This window comes from Prunus persica, chromosome G2 (genome assembly GCF_000346465.2).
Source record: "Prunus persica cultivar Lovell chromosome G2, Prunus_persica_NCBIv2, whole genome shotgun sequence".
Lineage (NCBI taxonomy): Eukaryota > Viridiplantae > Streptophyta > Magnoliopsida > Rosales > Rosaceae > Prunus > Prunus persica.
In genome coordinates, this window is record NC_034010.1 from 5,442,538 (window position 1) to 5,462,904 (window position 20,367).

At 39.9% G+C, this 20,367-nt stretch overlaps 1 protein-coding gene across 5 annotated transcripts; it reads left to right on the top strand.

Annotated features, from left to right (window-relative positions):
- On the top strand, positions 498-19,597 carry LOC18786362 (putative disease resistance RPP13-like protein 1). Of its 5 annotated transcripts, none has more exons than XR_002270045.1 (6): positions 498-1,197; positions 3,130-3,509; positions 4,705-8,654; positions 9,292-9,431; positions 18,633-19,328; positions 19,461-19,597. XR_002270045.1 is itself a non-coding variant. In XM_020556358.1 (5 exons), exons 3-5 carry the CDS (start codon positions 4,775-4,777, stop codon positions 18,690-18,692), a joined length of 4,080 nt encoding a protein of 1,359 aa, XP_020411947.1. In that variant the 5' UTR covers positions 498-1,197; positions 3,130-3,509; positions 4,705-4,774; the 3' UTR covers positions 18,693-19,597. The 5 variants fall into 5 exon arrangements, 1 of the variants encoding a protein (XP_020411947.1); XR_002270044.1 differs by having other exon boundaries at positions 18,633-18,898; positions 19,221-19,597; XR_002270046.1 differs by having other exon boundaries at positions 9,292-9,521; positions 18,633-19,597.

Sequence of the window (20,367 nt, forward strand, 5' to 3'; positions counted from 1 at the left end):
AAACACAACTAAAAAAGAATAGTATAATGATTTAGACCCAACAAAACAAAAGTACAATGCCGAGATAGACCCAACAAAAGAAAAGTACAATGTTGTCGTACTCATCACCTCTTGACCCATCTCTCCAGCTCACTCTATGTTGTGTGCACAGAAACAAAACTCAAAAGTCTCTTACACGCCTCTCTCTCTCTCTCTCTCTCTCTCTCTCTCACACACACACACACACACAGGCACACATAAACAGAGAGACCCATGCGCTTCACTTCTCTCTATAAAATCTCTTTCTTTCTAATTGGGTTTGTTGAGCTGAGGCATGGTTGCTGGCCAAATCTGGAATAGCCTATTTCATGGTTGTCTACCATTTGAAGGAAATCTTCTTCTTTGGGCAGAGCCCTTCCCGTCCACCAGCTATACCAGTGTCTAGCTCAACACACGGTGCTTTGTTTAAGGAGGTTAGTCGATAAAACCCATTTGATCAGTGACAGTGGAAGAGGCTTCAAATTAGTTGATGGATTTCGTTTTCAGAAATAAATTCTCTGCTCTTGTTTTTGTGAAAAAACTTGGTTTTTATGCTTTGACTGATCTGTTTATGTCACCAATGTTAGCTGTAAGTTTGGTTTGTGTTACCAATTTAATGGGCTTTGCATCATCTCTCACAAACTACACTCTGTTTTTCTCATACCAGTGGTGATATATTGCTTTGGTGGGAGAACAGAGAAGTCAAAAAAATTAATTGACAATTGAGTAGAAAAATTAATTGACAATTGAGTAAAAAAATTAAGAATAACAACGCTGGAAATACCTCAGCGAATCTGTAAGATTTAATCCCCTTCCTGATAGAACCCAAGGGAGCTGGAAAGTGAGCACTTTGGAAGAGCAGAGGAAGATGAGAAGAATGGAAACGAAGAAGGCAAGCAATTCGGTGGGAAAAAAGGTGGTTTTGTAAAACAGTGGAACCCTCCAGATTTAAACAGTGAAGAACCAACAGCTCTCCCATTTTACCCCTGTAGCTCTCCAACCAGCTAGTTGAAATCCCACCAGACACCTCTCAGCCCTAAACAACAGCTAGTTACATCCCAAGGAAAGAGAGGGCAAAACGGGAAAAATACAGAACAATCAGTCAAGGGCAAAATGGCAATTTTACTGTGCAAAAGGAGAGGAAAAGCTGGCTGCACAGTTTTAAATGGAGGCATTTTCGTAATTTTACTGTGCTTAGCTACAGTATTTAGTTGCATTGGGTTTTAGTATATATAGAATTTTGTTTTTCAATTTATAAAATTAGATCCAAATAAGATACCAAACATGTCATAAGGTTTTTTTTTTTTTTTGGGAACAAAAGGAGAGTTTTTTTTTTTTTTTTTTGGCTGCTTACCAAGGTCTTAAATATCGATAGTTTCGGAAATATCGGTGGTTCAAAAACACGGAAATATCGATGGAAATATCGGGAAAATATCGATATCGATAAAAATTGGATAAAAACCACGGAAATTATGATAAATACTTGGAAATTTTTAATGAAACTTTAGAAGAAGTTTATTTAGTCAATCATCTATTATTTTGACACAAAAAATTGGAAGAAAATGCATTGCATAGTGGGTTTGTGTGATTTAAGTTGATTATATTGCGACCTGACAAACTCTGTGACTTAGAAAATCTGAAGTAATTAATGAAAGAGAATTAAACACTCCTTAGTAATTTATTTATCATTTTTTAGTACAATATTTTACTCTTTATAAATTGCATGATAAGATACATGAGTAAACTTATTTCACGTTATTCACTGGACATGGTACACGTTGTTATATCTATTGAAAATTAGGCACTTTAATAGTGAAGATTGAAAATTAACTAAGAACATAAATAAATTTATCCAGTGAAGAATTAAATAGGAAATAATGAAAATGATTATAGAAATTTAAGTAATTAAGCAACAATTTATTTCACGTTATTCATTGGACATGGTACACGTTCTTATATTTATTATTTATCAAAAATTGAAAAATAATTAAAGATGTAAACCAATTTGATTTTTCATGAAAATTAGGCACTTTATCAGGCTTAAAAAATAATAGTGAAGATTAAAAATTAACTAAGAACATAAATAAATTTATCCAAGGAAGAATTAAATAGCAAATAATGAAAATGATTATAAAGATTTAAGTAATTAAGTAACAATTTGAAGGATAATTTAGTAATGTAAGTACTTATAATGAATAATAAAATAATCAATAACATTAAATGAATTAAATAGAAAAAAAAATAAATTATATTAAGTAATTAAGTCACATTTCCCACTTCCCAATTACTTTCACGTTTTCCTGCCTCCCTCTTCCACTTCCCAAGGTTTTTTTAACCTTTTTTTTTGTTTGAACTTCCCAAGGTTGCAGATACATGCAACCTGCCTTCTCTCTCTCTTTTGGGCATTCACCCATCTCTCCCTTTTTATTCTTTTTATTTATTCTTCTTCCTCTTCCGTTTCACACTCCCACTCTCTCTCTCTCTCCCCTTCTTCTTCTATCTCTCCGTCTCTTTCTCTTCTTCATCTTCCCTCTTCTCTCTCCTCCATCACAATCCAAAACACTTAAACATAAAGACCAACTCCACACATTTTTTCCCTCTTCTTCCCTTCTCTCTCTCGCTCTTCTCTATCTGCTTTTTTTTTTTTTTCTTTCTTCTTCTATCTCTCCGTCTCTTTCCTTGCTTCCTCTTCCCTCTTCTCTATCGCTTCATCACAATCCAAAATAGCAAAACATAAAAACCCACTCCATAATTTTTTTTTTCCTCTTCTTCCCTTCTCTCTCGCTCTCCTCTTTCTGCTTTTTTTTTTCCTGAGTTGAGAGACAGAGAAAGGCTGAGTTTCAGAGGCTGAGGGGTTCATCTGAAGGCTGAGTTTAATTTTGTAAGTTCATATCGCGATATTATCGATAATATCGCGATATATTGTCCATTTAAAGCTACAACTTGAACGAAAATATCGTTATTGAAATATCGGCGAAATTATCGAGGAAATTATCGATAAATTGACGATATATATATGGAAATGTGCTAAAATATCGTAGCCCCAAAAAAACGATAATTTCGCCGAAATATCGGCGAAATTATCGATATTTTGTTCTATGCTGCTTACAGACTACGCTTGAAAAGAAAAGTAGAAAAAAGGAAACAACCGACTAAGCAAAGATAGATACTTAAAGCGACACGTGTATGACACGTATACAAGAAGACTCCGAGCAGCGAAAGAGATAAATTCCCATCTGTCCTACAAGTGTCCTCCGCCGAAATTGAAATCGAAATCATCTTCTTCTTCCTCCTTGCGTCTGTTTATGCAACTCAACCTCTTCGTCTTCTTACCTTTCCTCGCATTCTCATCCTTGGCAGAAGAATCAAATCCCTCCCAACTCCAAAACATGGCCACTCTCGGCGGAGTCCACGAATCCCATGCCTCCCAGAACAGCCTCGAAAACCAAGACCTCGCTCGCTTCGCCGTCCAAGACCATAACAACACGGAGGTCTTTACTCTTTTTTGCCTTTTAATTTCTTCAATATTATGCTGGAATTTTAATTAATTAGATTATTAAGCAATTAATTGAAATTCTTACAGAATGCTCTGCTTGAGTTTGCTGGAACTTGCTCGTGTGAGTCTGCATGAAACTATAAATCAATGTTACATCTTTGTAAACAAAAATATAAAAGACATGTTCAGTCAAATTTCATTCAGTACTAAGGAGTACCAGTATGATTTCATTGAAAGTGCTGCACTATTACTTTAAGACTTGTTTTTTTTTTTAATAACATTTATAGCCCTCCTCCTGTGTTTCAATTTGGTACAAACTGTGCCAAAGAACTGTATTTTCTATCCACGAGATGGATTCATGCCGCCCTACGAATTAACTGTTAATAACATAACTGAATGTTGGTTGTGGCTTAAATGGAAAACAAGAAGCATCTGCATGCTGCAATTGGATATGAAACAATATTTATCCAAGAAGAGAAGAAATTGTGATGTTACTTCACAGCTCGTTTTTGTAAATCGGGACAGCTGAAATAATGAGGAAGCAGAAAAGTCTGTGTTGTGGATAAAATGTTTTGTTTCTGTCATATGTTTTTGCATTCCGCCACGGTCACTTACAGGATGAGATGATGTTAGAGAGTGAGTTTTATGGCTCGTGTTTTTTTCTCTGTTTTAAAAAATAGCCCAGGTGCTGGTTTTAAATATAAATAAAAGGAAGAACTTGAAACCATGAACATATAAAAATAAAAGCTTTATTATCAATTCCTCCCTAAATTCTACTCCCATAATTTATTGAGAATGTAATTTCATACCAATTTACAAATTCTACTTCCACAATCATCAGCCTGCTATAATCACTTTTGATAAAGCCCACCGACACAAAAAAGATCTTGAAACCATGATCATATAAAAATAAAAGCTTTATTTACCAATATAAAATCTTCTAACACAATAAGTCCGCCGACACTAAAGACAATGTGAGGAAGAACTTGAAGTGAGGAAGAACTTGAAACCATTACCATATAAAAATAAAAGCTTTATTTACCAATATAAAATCTTCTAACACAATAATGGAGGACAGCTGTATGACGAGTCTAATCGTGTGGGTTCCCCACGTTATTACAAACGCACTTGTCTTTTTGCAATAATATTCTCACTCGAAGACTCCAAGTCAATGATACTGAGAGCAACAGCCAAATCCTTTGCTGCAAAACTTGCTTCAAATCTTAACTCAAGTCCAAATCCTTTGCAAAGAATCGAAACATGGCTGGAGCTTTGGTTGGAGAGGCTATTCTCTCTGCCTCCGTGCAGGTGCTGTTTGACAAGATTGGTTCCAGCGAGTTCGTGGACTTGTTCCGGAGAAAGAAACTGGACGAGTCGCTTGTTAAGAAACTGGAGATAACGTTGTTGAGCCTTAATGCGGTGCTTAATGACGCGGAGGAGAAGCAATTCCTGAACAGCTACGTGAAAGAGTGGCTTGATAAGCTTCAAGATGCTGTCTTTGATGCGGATGACCTTCTGGATGAGATCAATGCTGAAGTTTTGCGATGCAAGGTGGAAGCTGAATATCGAACCGTCAAAACTCAGGTGTGGAACTTCCTCTCTACTTCTCTTAATCCTTTTTATCAAGGCATGAATGGTAGGATTCAAGAGTTGTTTGATAGATTAGAACACCTCGCAAAACAAAAGGATTTCCTTGGGCTGAGAGAAGGTGTTGTTGGGGGGAAGGTTTCTCAAAGAACTCCAACAACTTCCTTGGTGGATGAATCTTGTGTGTACGGTAGGGATGGAGATAAAGAAAAGCTGATGAAACTGTTGTTATCTGATGATGCAAGCGACAAGGATGTCTCCGTCATCACCATAGTGGGAATGGGCGGGGTTGGCAAGACAACCCTCGCTCAGCTCCTTTATAATGATGAAAAAGTGAAAGAGCATTTTAATCTTAGAACCTGGGCTTATGTTTCGGAAGCTTTTGATGTTACTAGGGTAACTAAGTCCCTACTTGAGTCAGTCAGTTCAAAAGCTTACGATAATAAAGACCTGAGTTTTCTTCAAGTTGAGCTAGGACAACAAATAAAGGGCAAGAAATTTCTGTTTGTGTTGGATGACCTTTGGAATGAGAACTATGGTGATTTGAGTCTCTTGCAACGTCCTTTTGCATCCGGGGCAAAGGGAAGTTGGGTCATCGTGACAACACGTAACGAAAGTGTTGCATCTCTCGTGCGCACCATTCCGATTCACTTTTTGAAACAGTTGTCTAATGAGGATTGCTGGTTGTTACTTTCAAAACACGCCTTCGAAAATGGAAACTCAAGTGCACATCTAGAGCTGGAAGAAGTTGGTAAGAAAATTGCTTCTGCGTGCAATGGTTTACCTTTAGCAGCAGAAACCCTTGGAGGCCTCTTGCGTTTCAACACAAATTATGAGCAATGGAATAGCATACTAAATAGCAATATTTGGGAGCTGCCTCCTGAAAAATGTAATACAATTCCAGCTCTAAGATTGAGTTACCATTATCTCCCAACTGATTTAAAACGATGTTTTGCTTATTGCTCAATTTTTCCGAAGGGCTTTGAATTCCGAAAGGAAGATATTGTTCTACTGTGGGTGGCAGAAAGTTTAATTCCACAAGCTGAGAGTGAGAAAAGTATGGAAGAGCTCACTAAGAAATACTTTGATGACTTATTGTCACGATCATTTTTTCAAAGATCAAGAAATGAGAAGTTCACAATGCATGATCTCATCAATGACTTGGCCATGTCTGTGTCAAGGGAATCCTGTTTGAGATGGGAAGGGGGCGAATCACATGAAGTTTTGAAAAAAGTTCGGCATTTGTCGTATGCTATAGGCCAATTTGATTGTGCTGCGAAATTTGAGCCATTATATCAGGTTAAGCATTTGCGAACCTTCCTACCTCTAAGAAGCAAAGAATGGTGGTTTGAGCATTATGTAATAAGTAAAAGGGTTTTACCTGAGTTATTGCCAAATTTAACATGTTTACGGGTGCTAACATTGTCAGAATATGATAATATTGTTGAGTTACCCAATTCTATTGGTAACCTCATTCATTTGCGCTACTTGGATCTCTCTAATACCGGAATCAAAAGGTTACCTTCTATAGTTTGCACTCTTTATAGTCTACAAACATTACTATTGGCAAGTTGTCGGTCTCTTTTTGAATTGCCTGCAGACATGAGAAAATTGATTAACTTGAGGCATCTTGATTGTAGTGGAACTCAAATTGAAGAGATGCCGGTGCAAATGGGTAGACTAAAAAGTTTGAGAACATTGACTACTTTTGTTGTGGGGAAATCTACTGGGTTGACTATTGGCGAATTGGGGGAGTTATCCCATCTTGGAGGAAAGCTTTCAATTTTGAAGCTTAATAATGTGGTTGATGGTAGGGATGCATTGCAAGCTAATTTGAAGAACAAACAAGATCTCAAGGAGTTAGAGTTGGCATGGGGCTCCAAAGATGCCGATCATTCCGAAAAGGTGAGAGATGTGCTTGACAACCTCCAACCTTGCATGAATTTGGAGAAATTGACCATCAAACGTTATGGCGGGACCAGCTTCCCAAACTGGTTGGGAGACTCTGCCCTCAATAAAATAAAAGTTTTGCTTCTCGAAGATTGTCGTTATTGTTTCGAGTTGCCACCGCTTGGACAGCTACCTTCTCTTAAGGAGCTCAACATATGTAGGATGAAATTTCTTAGGACGTTAGGTCCTGAGTTCTATGGTCAGCCATTTCAGCCATTTCAATCGCTGGAGATGCTGGGGTTTAGGGAGATGGCAGAGTGGGAGGAATGGGTACCAAGTGGAAGTGAAGGTCCAAACTTTCCTCGTCTGCGGAGGTTGATTCTAAGTTGGTGTCCAAAGCTGATAGGAAGCTTGCCTTGTGATCTGCCTTGCTTGAAGAAGCTTAGCGTGAAAGGGTGTGGGGTTTTACATGATCAAAGGGCCACTGCTACTACTAGTACTAGTACTAGTCTCAACTACAATTGTCTTGAAGAATTGGAAATAGAAGATGGATGCCAAACAGGTCTGTTATCATTACTAGAGACAAAGCTCCTGTCCCGACTTTATGTTACACGTTTTAATGACATACAGTGCTTGCCCAACATCAATCGTCTTCAAAGGTTGAGTCTCTCGAAGTGTCCAACCCTGTCGTCGTTCCCTGAAGATGGCCTACCCACTTCGTTGACTTCACTTAACATATACAGTTGTAGGAGATTAGAATTCCTACCTCATGAGATGTTGGCCCAATTAACATCGCTTTCCTCTTTGATTCTAGAGAATAGCTGTGATTCAATGAGGTCCTTCCCCTTGGGCATTTTTCCCAAATTGACGACACTTGATATTCGCAATTGTGAGAATCTGGAATCGCTTTGCTTGATTGAAGAAGAAGGAGCGGTCGAGAATCTCAGTCATCTCAATAATTTGAGAATCTCAAGCTGTCCAAATCTGGAGTGTTTTCCCCAGGGAGGATTGCCCACTCCCAACCTGACTTGTTTGGTATTCCGGAGATGCAAGAAGTTGAAGTCATTACCTGAACGCATTCACACCCTCACAGCCCTTGAAAGATTGAGTATAAGCGACGTTCCAAATCTGGAGTCAATTGCAGAGGATGGGGGTTTGCCTCCCAACCTCCGATATTTTAGCATTGAGAATTGTGTGAGACTGAGGGCTTCATCTTCATCAGTGGGAGACTACTGTAACTGGGGTTTGCAAGCAGTTGAAGAATTTACAATTGGTGGCAGGGGAAGTGATGAAATCTTGGAGACGTTGCTCAAGCAACAGCTGCTCCCTACCACTCTTCACACTCTCTGGATCTCTTCATTATCAACTCTGAAATATTTGGATGGAAAGGGACTTGCACACCTTACTTCTCTTCAAGAACTATTTATTGCTGGGTGTGACAGTCTGGAATTCCTGCCAGGAGAGGCACTTCAACACCTCACTTCTCTTCAAAAGCTAAATATTTGTAACTGTCCGAGTCTCCAATTCCTGCCAGAAGAGGGTCTGCCGCCATCTCTTTCTTATCTGAAGATCGTCGGCTGTTCTGCCCTGGAGAAAAGATATCAGAATAAAACGGGACAAGATTGGGCCAGCATATCTCACATTCCATACATCAGGATAAATGGTGAAGTCATCATATGATGATATGACCTCTCTCTCTCTCTCTCTCTCTCTCACACATTGAGGCAAACAAACTCTGGTCATGTATCTACGTCAAATAACCGCTTTAACTGCTTTTCTTCTAATTCAATACAAAAACTGAAATTCACTATTCAAATAACCGCTTTGACGTTTGTAAGATTGTTCTTCTATTTTGTTGTACTTTCTGAATCAGTAGTAACAAAAACAATTTCTTACCAGCGGTTATTGTATTATCTTACATAGTGCCATGTACATGCATACCAAATGGTTTTGTTCAACTGAAAAGATTGACATGGTAAATTTATTCAAGTAGTATAAAAACCTACATATGCCATCTTCTTTCATTCAATTTTCGAAAAGTGTTCATTCATCCCGTTCTTCTTCAAAAATTAATGGAGGAAGTTATACTAGTCGCATGGTTTGAAGAAGGCAACTTTCCTTTTCCCTGTCTCCCTGGTCCAGCTGCTACTTCATTACCTAGTAGCTTTATCTATATGATTGTGTGGATATGCATATAATCTCTTATCTGCAAATGATTTTTTTTTTCCGTCCCACGAATCATTCCTTCAGCTACAAAGTTCTATTTGATGAGACTTGAAATGTTGGATGTGTACTTGCAGACTTGAGAAACTTTCCCATGTTTGGAGGTCAAAGCAACTTGTATAGGCAACCATGCCCGAGGAGAGTTTACCATTGTATATGGATTTTTGTTTTTCTACAAACAAATTGCGGCAAAGAAGGGGAAGGAAATGTTCTCAAAGCAGAGCTCTAGAAAGAGACCAGCATTTGGACAATGTCGTAAACGGATCTCAATCTAACATAACAAGCATCACTTTCCATTCATGATTAGGTAATCTTTCATCATAAAATTCCTTTCCCTACGTAATAACTTGAAGACGTCATTTATGAGAGCTCAAGTTCTGGGACATACGACATTGAGGAAACTCCATGCTTGGTCTTGAACAATACTATGATTTTCCTCCGGTAGGGAATCACATAAGTGTTCCTTATGCAACGAATATTAATGCTGCACACTTCATTAATGACTTGTTTATTTAGAAGAAACATTTTTTAGTGAAAAAGATAGTAACATAAACGAGTACTCGTCCATCACAGAACAGGAACAGAGCTGATCTTAAGAGAAATACAACTGTAAGAGCTTTAACAGGAACAGAGCTGCCTTCCATCCTTGAATTGTGATTAAACCAATGCTCAAGGTGAAGATAGGAACCTCACCCTATTCGGAAGCTCTTGTTGGCGAGTCCTTACTTAGTTAGGATTTTGGTTCCTTATTTTATTAGAATTTTGGTTACTTACCAATCATTATTTAGTCCTATTGTAGTAGAGATTTACTTCCTATTGTAATTTAGATATATTTCCTATTTTATTTAAGGTTAACATATCTTTGTACTCGTATAAATACCTCTATATTGGAGAAGAATAATAATATGAGTGAATATGAGCATAATTGAATATTTTACGCTTCTTTGTTTAGCATGGTATCAGAGCGGCGATCTTGGAATTGCTGACTCTAGTTTCAAATCCCCGCCGCCGCTATGAGGGTTGATGATTTTTTCAACCCTCATGGAGGTAGCACCACTGACTTCTTCTCTTATTCTCAACCAACCATCGTTGAGTTGAGTGCCCAGATGGCTCAGCTCCTACAGATGCAGACTTTGACCCCGAACCCGATCCAGAATCAGGATCCTCTTTTGACGACCCCGACCCCGACCCCGACTATGACGACGACGACCCTGACCCCGACTCCGATGATGACCCCGACCCCGAATTTGGCTCTAATTCAGACCCCGATCCCGAATTTGACTCCGACTCCGGCCCTAACTCAGGCTCAGATTCCGATCCAAATTCCTACTCAACGTGTATTTTATGCATCTTCCGCTGCACAGATTATGACTTCTCGACTAACGACCCCGACACATAGACCAGATTGCGCATATTGTGGTGATCCGAGACACACTTGTGAGACTTGTTTTACATTGCCTAGCTATCCCAATTGGTGGGCTACTCTTACAGATCGAGGACAATGCAATATGGCCAGTAATGATACTGGTTATGGATTCCATACTTTCAATAAGATTGATTCCAGGAGCTGGATAATTGATTCTGGTGCAACTGATCATATGACGTTTGATCCTGATGATTTTCTGAATACTACACAACCTCGACGAACTTGTATTGCAAATGCCAATGGTGTCACTTATCCTGTGACAGGGGCTGGCACTGTTGCACTCTCATCCTCTCTCACACTGTCTAATACTTTACTTGTTCCATCTTTATCCACTAAATTGTTGTCAGTTAGTCAACTTACTAAACAATTGAATTGTTGTGTACTCATTTACCCGAGTTTTTGTTTGCTTCAGGATATTCACACTAAGGAGATTCTTGGTCGTGGTACTAAGAGAGGGAGGCTATATTATGTCGATGACTTCAGTCCCGGCGTGGCTAACTGTGTGACACATCCCTTTGATAGCAAACAAAAGCAAATCTGGTTGTGGCACCGTCAATTGGGACATCCGTCTTTTAATTATATGAAGCATCTTATATTTTGGCTAAGAGTCACCTTGTGCCCTACCCGTTGAGTACGAACAAGTGTACTACTCCATTTACGTTAATTCACTCTGATGTCTGGGGACCTTCGCCTACCACTGCTCCTTCTGGTGTTCGATGGTTTGTCACATTCATCGATGATTGTACACAGATGACATGGCTTTATTTGCTGAAGAATAAAAACGAAGTGTTTTCCTGTTTTCAGTCCTTCCACAAACAGATGAAAACTCAGTTTAATGCTCAAATCCAGATTCTTCGCTCAGACAATGGTGGAGAATTTGTCAATCATGACTTTCAGACTTACTTCCAACAACATGGAATTATCCATGAGACGACTTGTCCTCAGGCACCGCAACAAAATGGTGTTGCTGAACGAAAGAGTAGACATCTTCTTGAAACTGCTCGAGCACTTCTGATTGGTGCTCATGTTCCTCGCCATCACTGGGATGATGCTATTGTCACCGCAATTCACCTGATCAACCGCATGCCTTCTGGTGTATTGACCTTTAAAACTCCCTTACAGGTGCTTGCGCAACACAGAAAATTCTCACAAACAAATATTCTCTCATAGTTTTCATATTTTAGCATGGTATAAGAGCCTGGTTCCTAACCTGTGATAACCTCTGACAAATTGAGAGTCGTTGGCATTCCTCATTCCTAACCCATCATGGGTCTTCACCTTGCTGTAAATCCTCGTTTCTCCTTTCCTTAATAATCAACATATATTTCTTCTGCCTTAGCCATAACCGCACCTTTCTGCAATTTTACCCTTGTCTTTGTCCTTGCGGTGTTTATTTGAGTCATTACTGCTAAAATATGAAACCTAATACGAGAATATTTGTTTGTGGGAATTTTCTGTGTATTCTTCTCCTTGTAGGAGGTCATATTTATAATACAACAAAACCTGAATGGGCAAGTAAATAATAAATTCCTAAATCCATTTACAGTAGGAAATCAGGAATTAAAGTAAATCAATTACAATTATAATAGGAATTCTTGGTGTGTAAGGAAAGTAAGTCAATACCCACAAGTCACGCCAACACTCCCCTCACGTTGGTGCATAGATGTCGCCAATGCTCAACTGATCCAGTGAATTGTGGAATGCTTTACTGGAAATTGCCTTTGTCAAAATATCCGCCAATTGATCATCGGATTTCACAAAAGGAAACTGAAACACTTTAGCCTCAAGCTTCTGTTTGATGAAGTGTCGATCCACCTCAACATGTTTAGTATGATCATGTTGAACCGGATTTTGTGCAATGGCTATAGCAGCCTTGTTGTCACAAAAGAGATTCATTGTGGATGTAGGTTTATACCCAAGTTCAGTAAGCAGCTTTCTTAACTAAAGAAGTTCACAAATCCCTTTAGTCATGCCTCTGAACTCGGCTTCTGCACTGGATAAAGCTACTACATTCTGTTTCTTACTCCTCCATGTCACCAAATTACCTCCCACGAATGTGAAGTAACCCGATGTGGATTTTCTATCTGTTACATTACCTGCCCAATCTGCATCTGAATAACCATCAATATTTAGATGACCATGCTTTGAGAACATAAGTCCTTTTCCAGGTGCAGACTTCAAATATCTAAGTATCCGAAGAACTGCATTCATGTGGTCTTCACTTGGAGAGTGCATAAATTGACTGACAACACTCACCACATAAGCAATGTCTGGTCGAGTATGTGACAAATAGATCAATCTTCCCACTAACCTTTGGTATCTTTCTTTGTTAGTTGGAACTTGATCCGGATATTCTCCAAGATGATGATTCTGAACAATAGGAGTGTCCGCAGGTTTGCAATCTAGCATTCCTATGTCCGTCAACAAGTCCAAGACATATTTCCTTTGAGAGAGAAATATGCATTGCTGCGATCGAGCCACTTCAATTCCCAAGAAATACTTGAGTCCACCTAGATCCTTCATCTCAAACTCAGTAGCCAAATAGTCTTGTAGCTGTGATATTTCCTGTTTATCATTCCCAGTAATAATCATATTATCAACATAGATTATTAATGATGTTACCTTCCCTTTTCGATGTTTCAAGAATAAAGTATGATCTGAGTTGCACTGTTTGAAACCATTGTTCTTCATTGCCATGGTGAACCGTCCAAACCATGCACGTGGTGACTGTTTTAATCCATACAATGCTTTTCGTAACCTGCAAACTGTTCCACTCTGAGTAGTATTACATCCAGGAGGAATGTCCATGTACACCTCCTCCGTGAGTTCGCCATGTAGAAAAGCATTCTTTACATCAAACTGGTGTAGTGGCCAATCCAAATTAGCTGCAATGGACAATAAGACTCTGACGGTGTTTAACTTTGCAACTGGTGCAAAAGTTTCTTCATAGTCTATACCATAGGTCTGTGTGTACCCTTTTGCCACAAGTCTTGCCTTGTATCGCTCTATAGATCCATCTGCATTATGTTTTATAGTGAACACCCATCTACATTCGATAGTCTTTTTTTCTCGTGGTATAGTCTCCAATGTTCAAGTCTGATTTTTCTCAAGAGCTTTCATCTCCTCTTTTATAGCTTGGACCCACTTAGGATCTTTCAATGCTTCAGAGACCTTGGTTCGAATATGGATAGCAGACAATTGATGCACAAAAGCCTTGAGTGGTTCAGACAACTTCTCAGTGGATACATGATTTGCAATTGGATACTTGGATGTCTTGCCAATATCAGGTGAATAACGGTTTGGTGGCTTCCCACGATTTTGCCTGAAAGGTAATTGATATCCAATAGTTTTATCCTCTAAATGCACAAGTCTAGTAGGAGTATTTACCTCAAAGATATTCTCAGGAGATTGGTTCGTTGGTACTGTTGAATGAGAGGGGGGGTCTTCATCTTGTTGTTCTGAGTTATCTGTAAGAGTATGACTCGCATCAAAAACATCTTCGCAAGGGTTAGGCGATCGATCGTTGTTTGGCAGAGAGCATTCGCACGTGCCAGACTCGGGACGATCGATTGTTATTGTTTCTTGGCCGAGAGCAATCTTCGTGCATAGATGAATATCCTCATGTTCCAAGCTGCTCCAATTGAGCTCTTCACTCGGTATCTCCCCCTGAAGAGTAGAATTGGATGCTGGGTCATAGAAGAACATATATGATTCTAGAAAGGTAACATCCAAAGTGACATAGGTTCGCCGGGTAGGAGGGTGATAACATTGGTAGCCTTTCTGATGAGTGGCATAACCCAAAAAAACACAACGAAGCGCACATGGATCAAGTTTGCTTCGTTGATTTTTGTGGAGATGAACGAAGGTCACACAGCCAAAAATGCGACGGGTAAGTACCAAAACAGAGGGCAAAGGCCCGTGTTGCGCGAGCACTTGTAATGGAGTTTTGAAGTTCAAGACCCCAGATGGCATGCGGTTGATAAGGTGGACAGCAGTGACGACAGCATCATCCCAGTGATGACGAGGAACATGGCCACCAATGAGAAGAGCACGGGCTGTTTCAAGGAGATGACGATTCTTCCGTTCGGCAACACCATTTTTTTGTGGTGTCTGGGGGCAAGTTGTCTCATGAATAATGCCATGTGTCTGGAAGTAAGTCTGAAAATCATGATTAACAAATTCTCCACCGTTGTCAGAACGAAAAATCTGGATTCGAGCATTGAACTGTGTTTCCATCTGTTTGTGAAAGGATTGGAACACGGAAAATACTTCATTCTTATTTTTCATCAAATAAAGCCATGTCATCCGTGTACAATCATCTATGAATGTGACAAACCAACGAATACCGGAATGAGTAGAAATAGGTGAGGGTCCCCAAACATCAAAATGAATTAAAGCAAAAGGAATAGTACTTTTATTCATACTTAAAGGATAGGATGCTCTATGACTCTTAGCTAGAATACAAGTGTCACATTTAAAATCTGAGTCCTTAAATACAGAAAACAATTCGGGCAATAAGTGTCTCATATAACCAAAAGATGGATGCCCCAAACGTCGATGCCAGAGCCAAATTTGTCGGTGCTTGTCATCAGACGGATGCTTCACACTATTGGCACGTCCCATACTGAAGTCATCCACATAGTACAGCCCCCCTCTTTTAGTACCACGCCCAATGATCTCCTTGGTGAGAATATCCTGTAGTAAACAAAAATTGGGATAAATTAGTGCACAACAATTTAGTTGTTCAGTTGCCTGACTCACAGACATTAATTTATTGGACAAAGATGGAACGAGTAGAGTATTAGAAAGGGACAGAGAAGGTGAAAGGGCAACAGTGCCGGCCCCTGTCACAGGATAGGTAACTCCATTTGCATTGGCAGTACTTGTGCGGCGGGGTGTAGTGGTGTGTAAAAAATCATTCGGATCAAAGGTAATATGATCAGTGGCGCCAGAATCAATTATCCAACCAGTAGTATCTCGTAGATCAGAAGTATGAAATGCATAACCACAGTTACCTGAGACATCCGGAAGCGCGGGACTATCAGGAGGATCTACCTGCAGGAACAAGGCTAATGGGGGTTCGGTAGAGACAAGAGCAGCACGGCCAGAATTACTAGCAGTTTCTCTGAACTTGCGAGCGCGGAGGTCCTCCCACCAATCAGGATAACCATTTAGCTTAAAACAGGTGTCACGGGCATGTTTGACGTTGCCACAGTGCGTGCAACCACTTCTATCAGTCGGAGCCTTGGGACGGGAAGGTGGGATGGTTTTAGGAAGTGGCGCACCAGCAGCAGTAGCATATGACTGGATCTGAAGATGGGCTGCAGTAGAGGAATTATGGGGCTGTCCGGCACGAGTAGGGGGACCTGATCGAGGGGCACTCTTGGCCGCGAAGCCAGCACCAGTGGCTCGATCGGATGAACCCATCATCACTGCTTGTCGAACATCTTCACGGTGAACATAGGCATAAGCTTGGTCAACAGTAGGGAATGGAGTCATGTGAAGAACATCACTTCGGGCCTTATCAAGACGATCATCAAGGCCATCCAAAAATATGTAAACTCGATCTTCCTGCAGAATATCATTATAGCGCTTGATATCACTTTCATACTCCATCATATTTGGACGACGAAAATCAATTTCTCTCCATAAGCTTTGGAGAGTATTGTAATAGGTTTCAATGGAGCCACCAGCTTGCCGCATACGAGAGACTCGTCGTTTCAGATCATAAACCTGAGAAGTGTCAGTGCCATCATAGTAAGTTGTGGCAATTGCATCCCACATTGCTTTTGCCGTTGAAAATCGAATGAAATTGCCAATCAAGCTCTGCTCCAGAGAATTGATAAGCCATCCCTTCACAATAGAGTTCTCGGTGCGCCAGCGAGGAAACGTTGGAGCAGTCGAAGGGGGTTGCGGAAGATCGCCATTAATATATCTCAATTTGTCTTTGTCGGAGATATACAACTCTACAACTTGGGACCATAGGGCATAGCTGGTGCCATCCAACTTTATGCAAATCTGTGCAGCGAAAGCTTCATAGGTAATTGTCGTCGAAATCGTTGTCTGATTCGGGTTCAAGGTCGTCGTCTGATTCGAGGTCGGGGTTGTCGTCTGAGTCGAGGTCGGGGTCGTCTTGGTAGGATCCTGATTTAGGATCAATTTCGAGGTCTGAGTCTGCATCTGCATTAGTTGAGCCACCTGGGCACTCAACTCGGCTATGGTTGGTTGAGAAGGAGAGGAGGAAGCAGTGGTGCTACCGCCATGAGGATTAGAAGAGTCATCCTCCCCTATGGTGGCGGCTAGGGTTTAGAAACTAGAGTCAGCAATCCCAAGATCGCCGCTCTGATACCATGCTAAAATATGAAACCTAATACGAGAATATTTGTTTGTGGGAATTTTCTGTGTATTCTTCTCCTTGTAGGAGGTCATATTTATAATACAACAAAATCTGAATGGGCAAGTAAATAATAAATTCCTAAATCCATTTACAGTAGGAAATCAAGAATTAAAGTAAATCAATTACAATTATAATAGGAATTCTTGGTGTGTAAGGAAAGTAAGTCAATATCCACAAGTCACGCCAACAATTACCTTTCTTTTTCTCTACCTATGCCTGCTGCTGCCTTTTTTCTCTTACTTTTCATCTCTCTATGAGCTTGCTTTCTGCTAAAATCATATTGAGCCCATGTTAGTTTCAGTCTCTTGCGTTCACAGCCGAGCCTCTCTTTTAAATGTATACCATATGGGCAACACGCCCCTTGGTCATTGATGGCCTGATCTCTTTCCTCCGTGAGCCTCGTCACCGTTCACCTAGCCATCTCAAACCTCCGCAAGCCTCGTCACCGCTTGCCGAGCCTTCTCCTAGCTGGCCTTTGTCTCTCTGTTTATTTGGGTGTTACTTTCTCCAAATCTTGACTCTCATACATCATCAGATTTGAGGGGGAGTGACACTACTGCTCATCTATTCCATTGCAATTCACCTACCTATCTACCATGGCTAATTGTCCGTGCCTGTTTCTCAAGTACCATTGATCATATGGCTCTATCGACCCATTCTCTTCAGGGGGAGAGGGAGAGTGAAGAGAAGTTGTCTTTGTTGTTGCTGCTGCCACAGTTGTTTGCCCTGCCTTGTCTTGCTGGTGCCAGTGCCTTATATTGCTCTTGCTGGTGCCAGTGCATTGTGTTGCTCTTGCTGCTGTCAATATTGTTGTCTCTTGCTGGGGACATTGTTGTTGTTGCTTCTATTATGTTCTGCCTTATAAACTGCCGTGCTCACAGGGTTTCTGTGTTCTGCCTTATCTACTGCCGTGCTCACAGGATTTCTGTGTTCTGCCTTACCTACTACCGTGCTCACAGGGTTTCTGTGTTCTGCTATGTGCCCTATTTTTAGGGTTTGCTATTGTGTTTCCGCTGCGAACTTTGCTTTAGTTTGTCACTTGTTTCACTCGTGGTTGACGAAAAGACCTTCTCTACAATTGGTGCTTCTCAAGTATGGTGTTCTGTGACTCGCTTGTTAAGTTGGGCGTGCGAAATATCTTTGCCCAACTTGAGGGGGAGTGTTGGCGAGTCCTTACTTAGTTAAGATTTTGGTTCCTTATTTTATTAGAATTTTGGTTACTTACCAATTATTATTTAGTCCTATTGTAGTAGAGATTTACTTCCTATTGTAATTTAGATATATTTCCTATTTTATTTAAGGTTAACATATCTTTGTACTTGTATAAATACCTCTATATTGGAGAAGAATAATAATATGAGTGAATATGAGCATAATTGAATATTTTACGCTTCTTTGACAGCTCTTCCATCCCCAACCCCTTATAATTGTCGAAAACCCTCCTATTCCTCCCCTTCTGATGTTAGCCAACTCACTCCAGCCTTCCTGAATAACACATACCACAAATTTGAGATAACATCCATGATCTATTGTATTTCCCCATTGTTGTAATAGATAACATCCATGCCTTCTCATCTGATTTACTCATTTGCCAGAGTGGGAGGAATGAAGACCAGAAAGCCGGTGTCCAGATTTTCCTCATCTCAAGGACCTGACTTTAGACAAGAGTCTGAAGCTAAGAGGAAGCTTGCCTTCTCATCTCACTTGCTTGAAAGACTTAGCTTGTCGTCTGGGTGTGGGGTTCTACATGATGAAAGGGCCAGTACTACTTGTAACATGGAATAATGTCTTCGAAGAATTAGAAATATATGATGGATGCCCTATTTGATACGATGCCATTTCCAATTCAAAAACTTTTCAGGTATGTTAAGAAAGTATTACACAACTAGATGTTTATGATTCAAATTCAAAACAAAGCACAAATTGGATTCATATAAATCTACCTAATTGCCGCGCCATTGATTGTAACAATTGATAATTGAATATGCATCTTTCAGTGTCGTCCCCTTTAAGTTTTTAGCGTATCAATTAGTCTCTATCATCTCTATTTTCTTGTACATTACATACTTGTTGGTTGGAAATTAGTTTTCAGAAGCTACATGAGTTGGGGTTAACTAGAGAAATTAGTTTGTTCATATTCTAAGACGAATCTAACGATCCAAGTCTTAATGTCTTGAACTTAGGAGTGTCTTGTTGAGCTGAGATATGCATGAAAATGGAAAGCAATCGAGTTGAAATCCTCACTGGCTTTTCAAAATCTGATGAGGAAAAGTATGAGAAAACACATGAAGGTAAAATTCTGTTGGTCCTTTTCTGTGCCTTTCACATCCGAAAGGTTTGCTTGCTGCAATTATTCGAACTACAGTTCCATTTCATTAGAATTATTATTATTTTTGGTTGTATCTCTAGACTCTCTGCGTAAGATTCCCAATGGGAACTACCCCAACTTGACCCAATTTGGCATGGATTGTGTATTTTGAGATTTCAAGGTAACTGCTGCTAATGGAAGCCCTCCTTGTTTCACTTGTTAATTCTTAGGGAATAACAATTTTACCAACAAACTCAAGAAATGCATGCTCTGATGTGTTGAAGTTGAAGATTTTGAGAAAGAATGAAAGCTGTAGCAGAAAATGTCACATCCCGGGATCGGCTCCGCCGTAGCACGATATTGTCCACTTTGGGCCCCCCTCTCTGCCCTCACGGTTTTGTTTCTGGGAACTCACGAGCAACTTCTCAGTGGGTCACCCATCCTGAGATTGCTCTAGCCCCAACTCACTTAACTTCGGATTTCCTATGACTCCGAAGCCAAAAAAGAAAAGTAAGTTTGCTTTTTTATAATTGAAAGTTGGCATCTTAATCTTTCTGATAATTTACAAGGTCCCTTGATGGCTGTGGAAGGGCCACATGTTTTTTACTAAACGGATACTTAACGACAGCAATAAACTTAACATCCTTATTATATGCAGATAGTTCATTTGTGTTTGGAGGGGCGGCCTTCATCTGATCTGACCACATGGAAAAGCTCTCTTTGTGTTGATGAAGAATTCTTCATCTCAAACAAGATAGAACTGATGTTAAACCCTTGGGGCCACGTCTTCGTTTGGTTTTCTTGCAAGAAACTGATGATAAACTGATGTTAGTGCTCGTATTGTTGAAGTTCAATTTGCTCTTGTCCCGCATTGAAAGATTATAGCTTTGTCTATGAATTCTTCAAGGACAGCCAGTCCGATACTGATTGTTGTTTCCAACAAAAGCTCTGTCTCTACACATTATAGCTTATTCCTTGAATGTTACATATATTCAATGTTTCCATACATTTCAAGAATTTTG

Bases quoted from the DNA above. Each gene is read 5' to 3' on its own strand.
- LOC18786362 (XM_020556358.1), top strand. From the start codon at position 4,775: ATGGCTGGAGCTTTGGTTGGAGAGGCTATTCTCTCTGCCTCCGTGCAG. The intron at 8,655-9,291 runs GTGAAGTCATCA...GTGTACTTGCAG, and splicing joins TCCATACATCAGGATAAATG to ACTTGAGAAACTTTCCCATG. The intron at 9,432-18,632 runs GCAGAGCTCTAG...CTCATTTGCCAG, and splicing joins GGGAAGGAAATGTTCTCAAA to AGTGGGAGGAATGAAGACCA.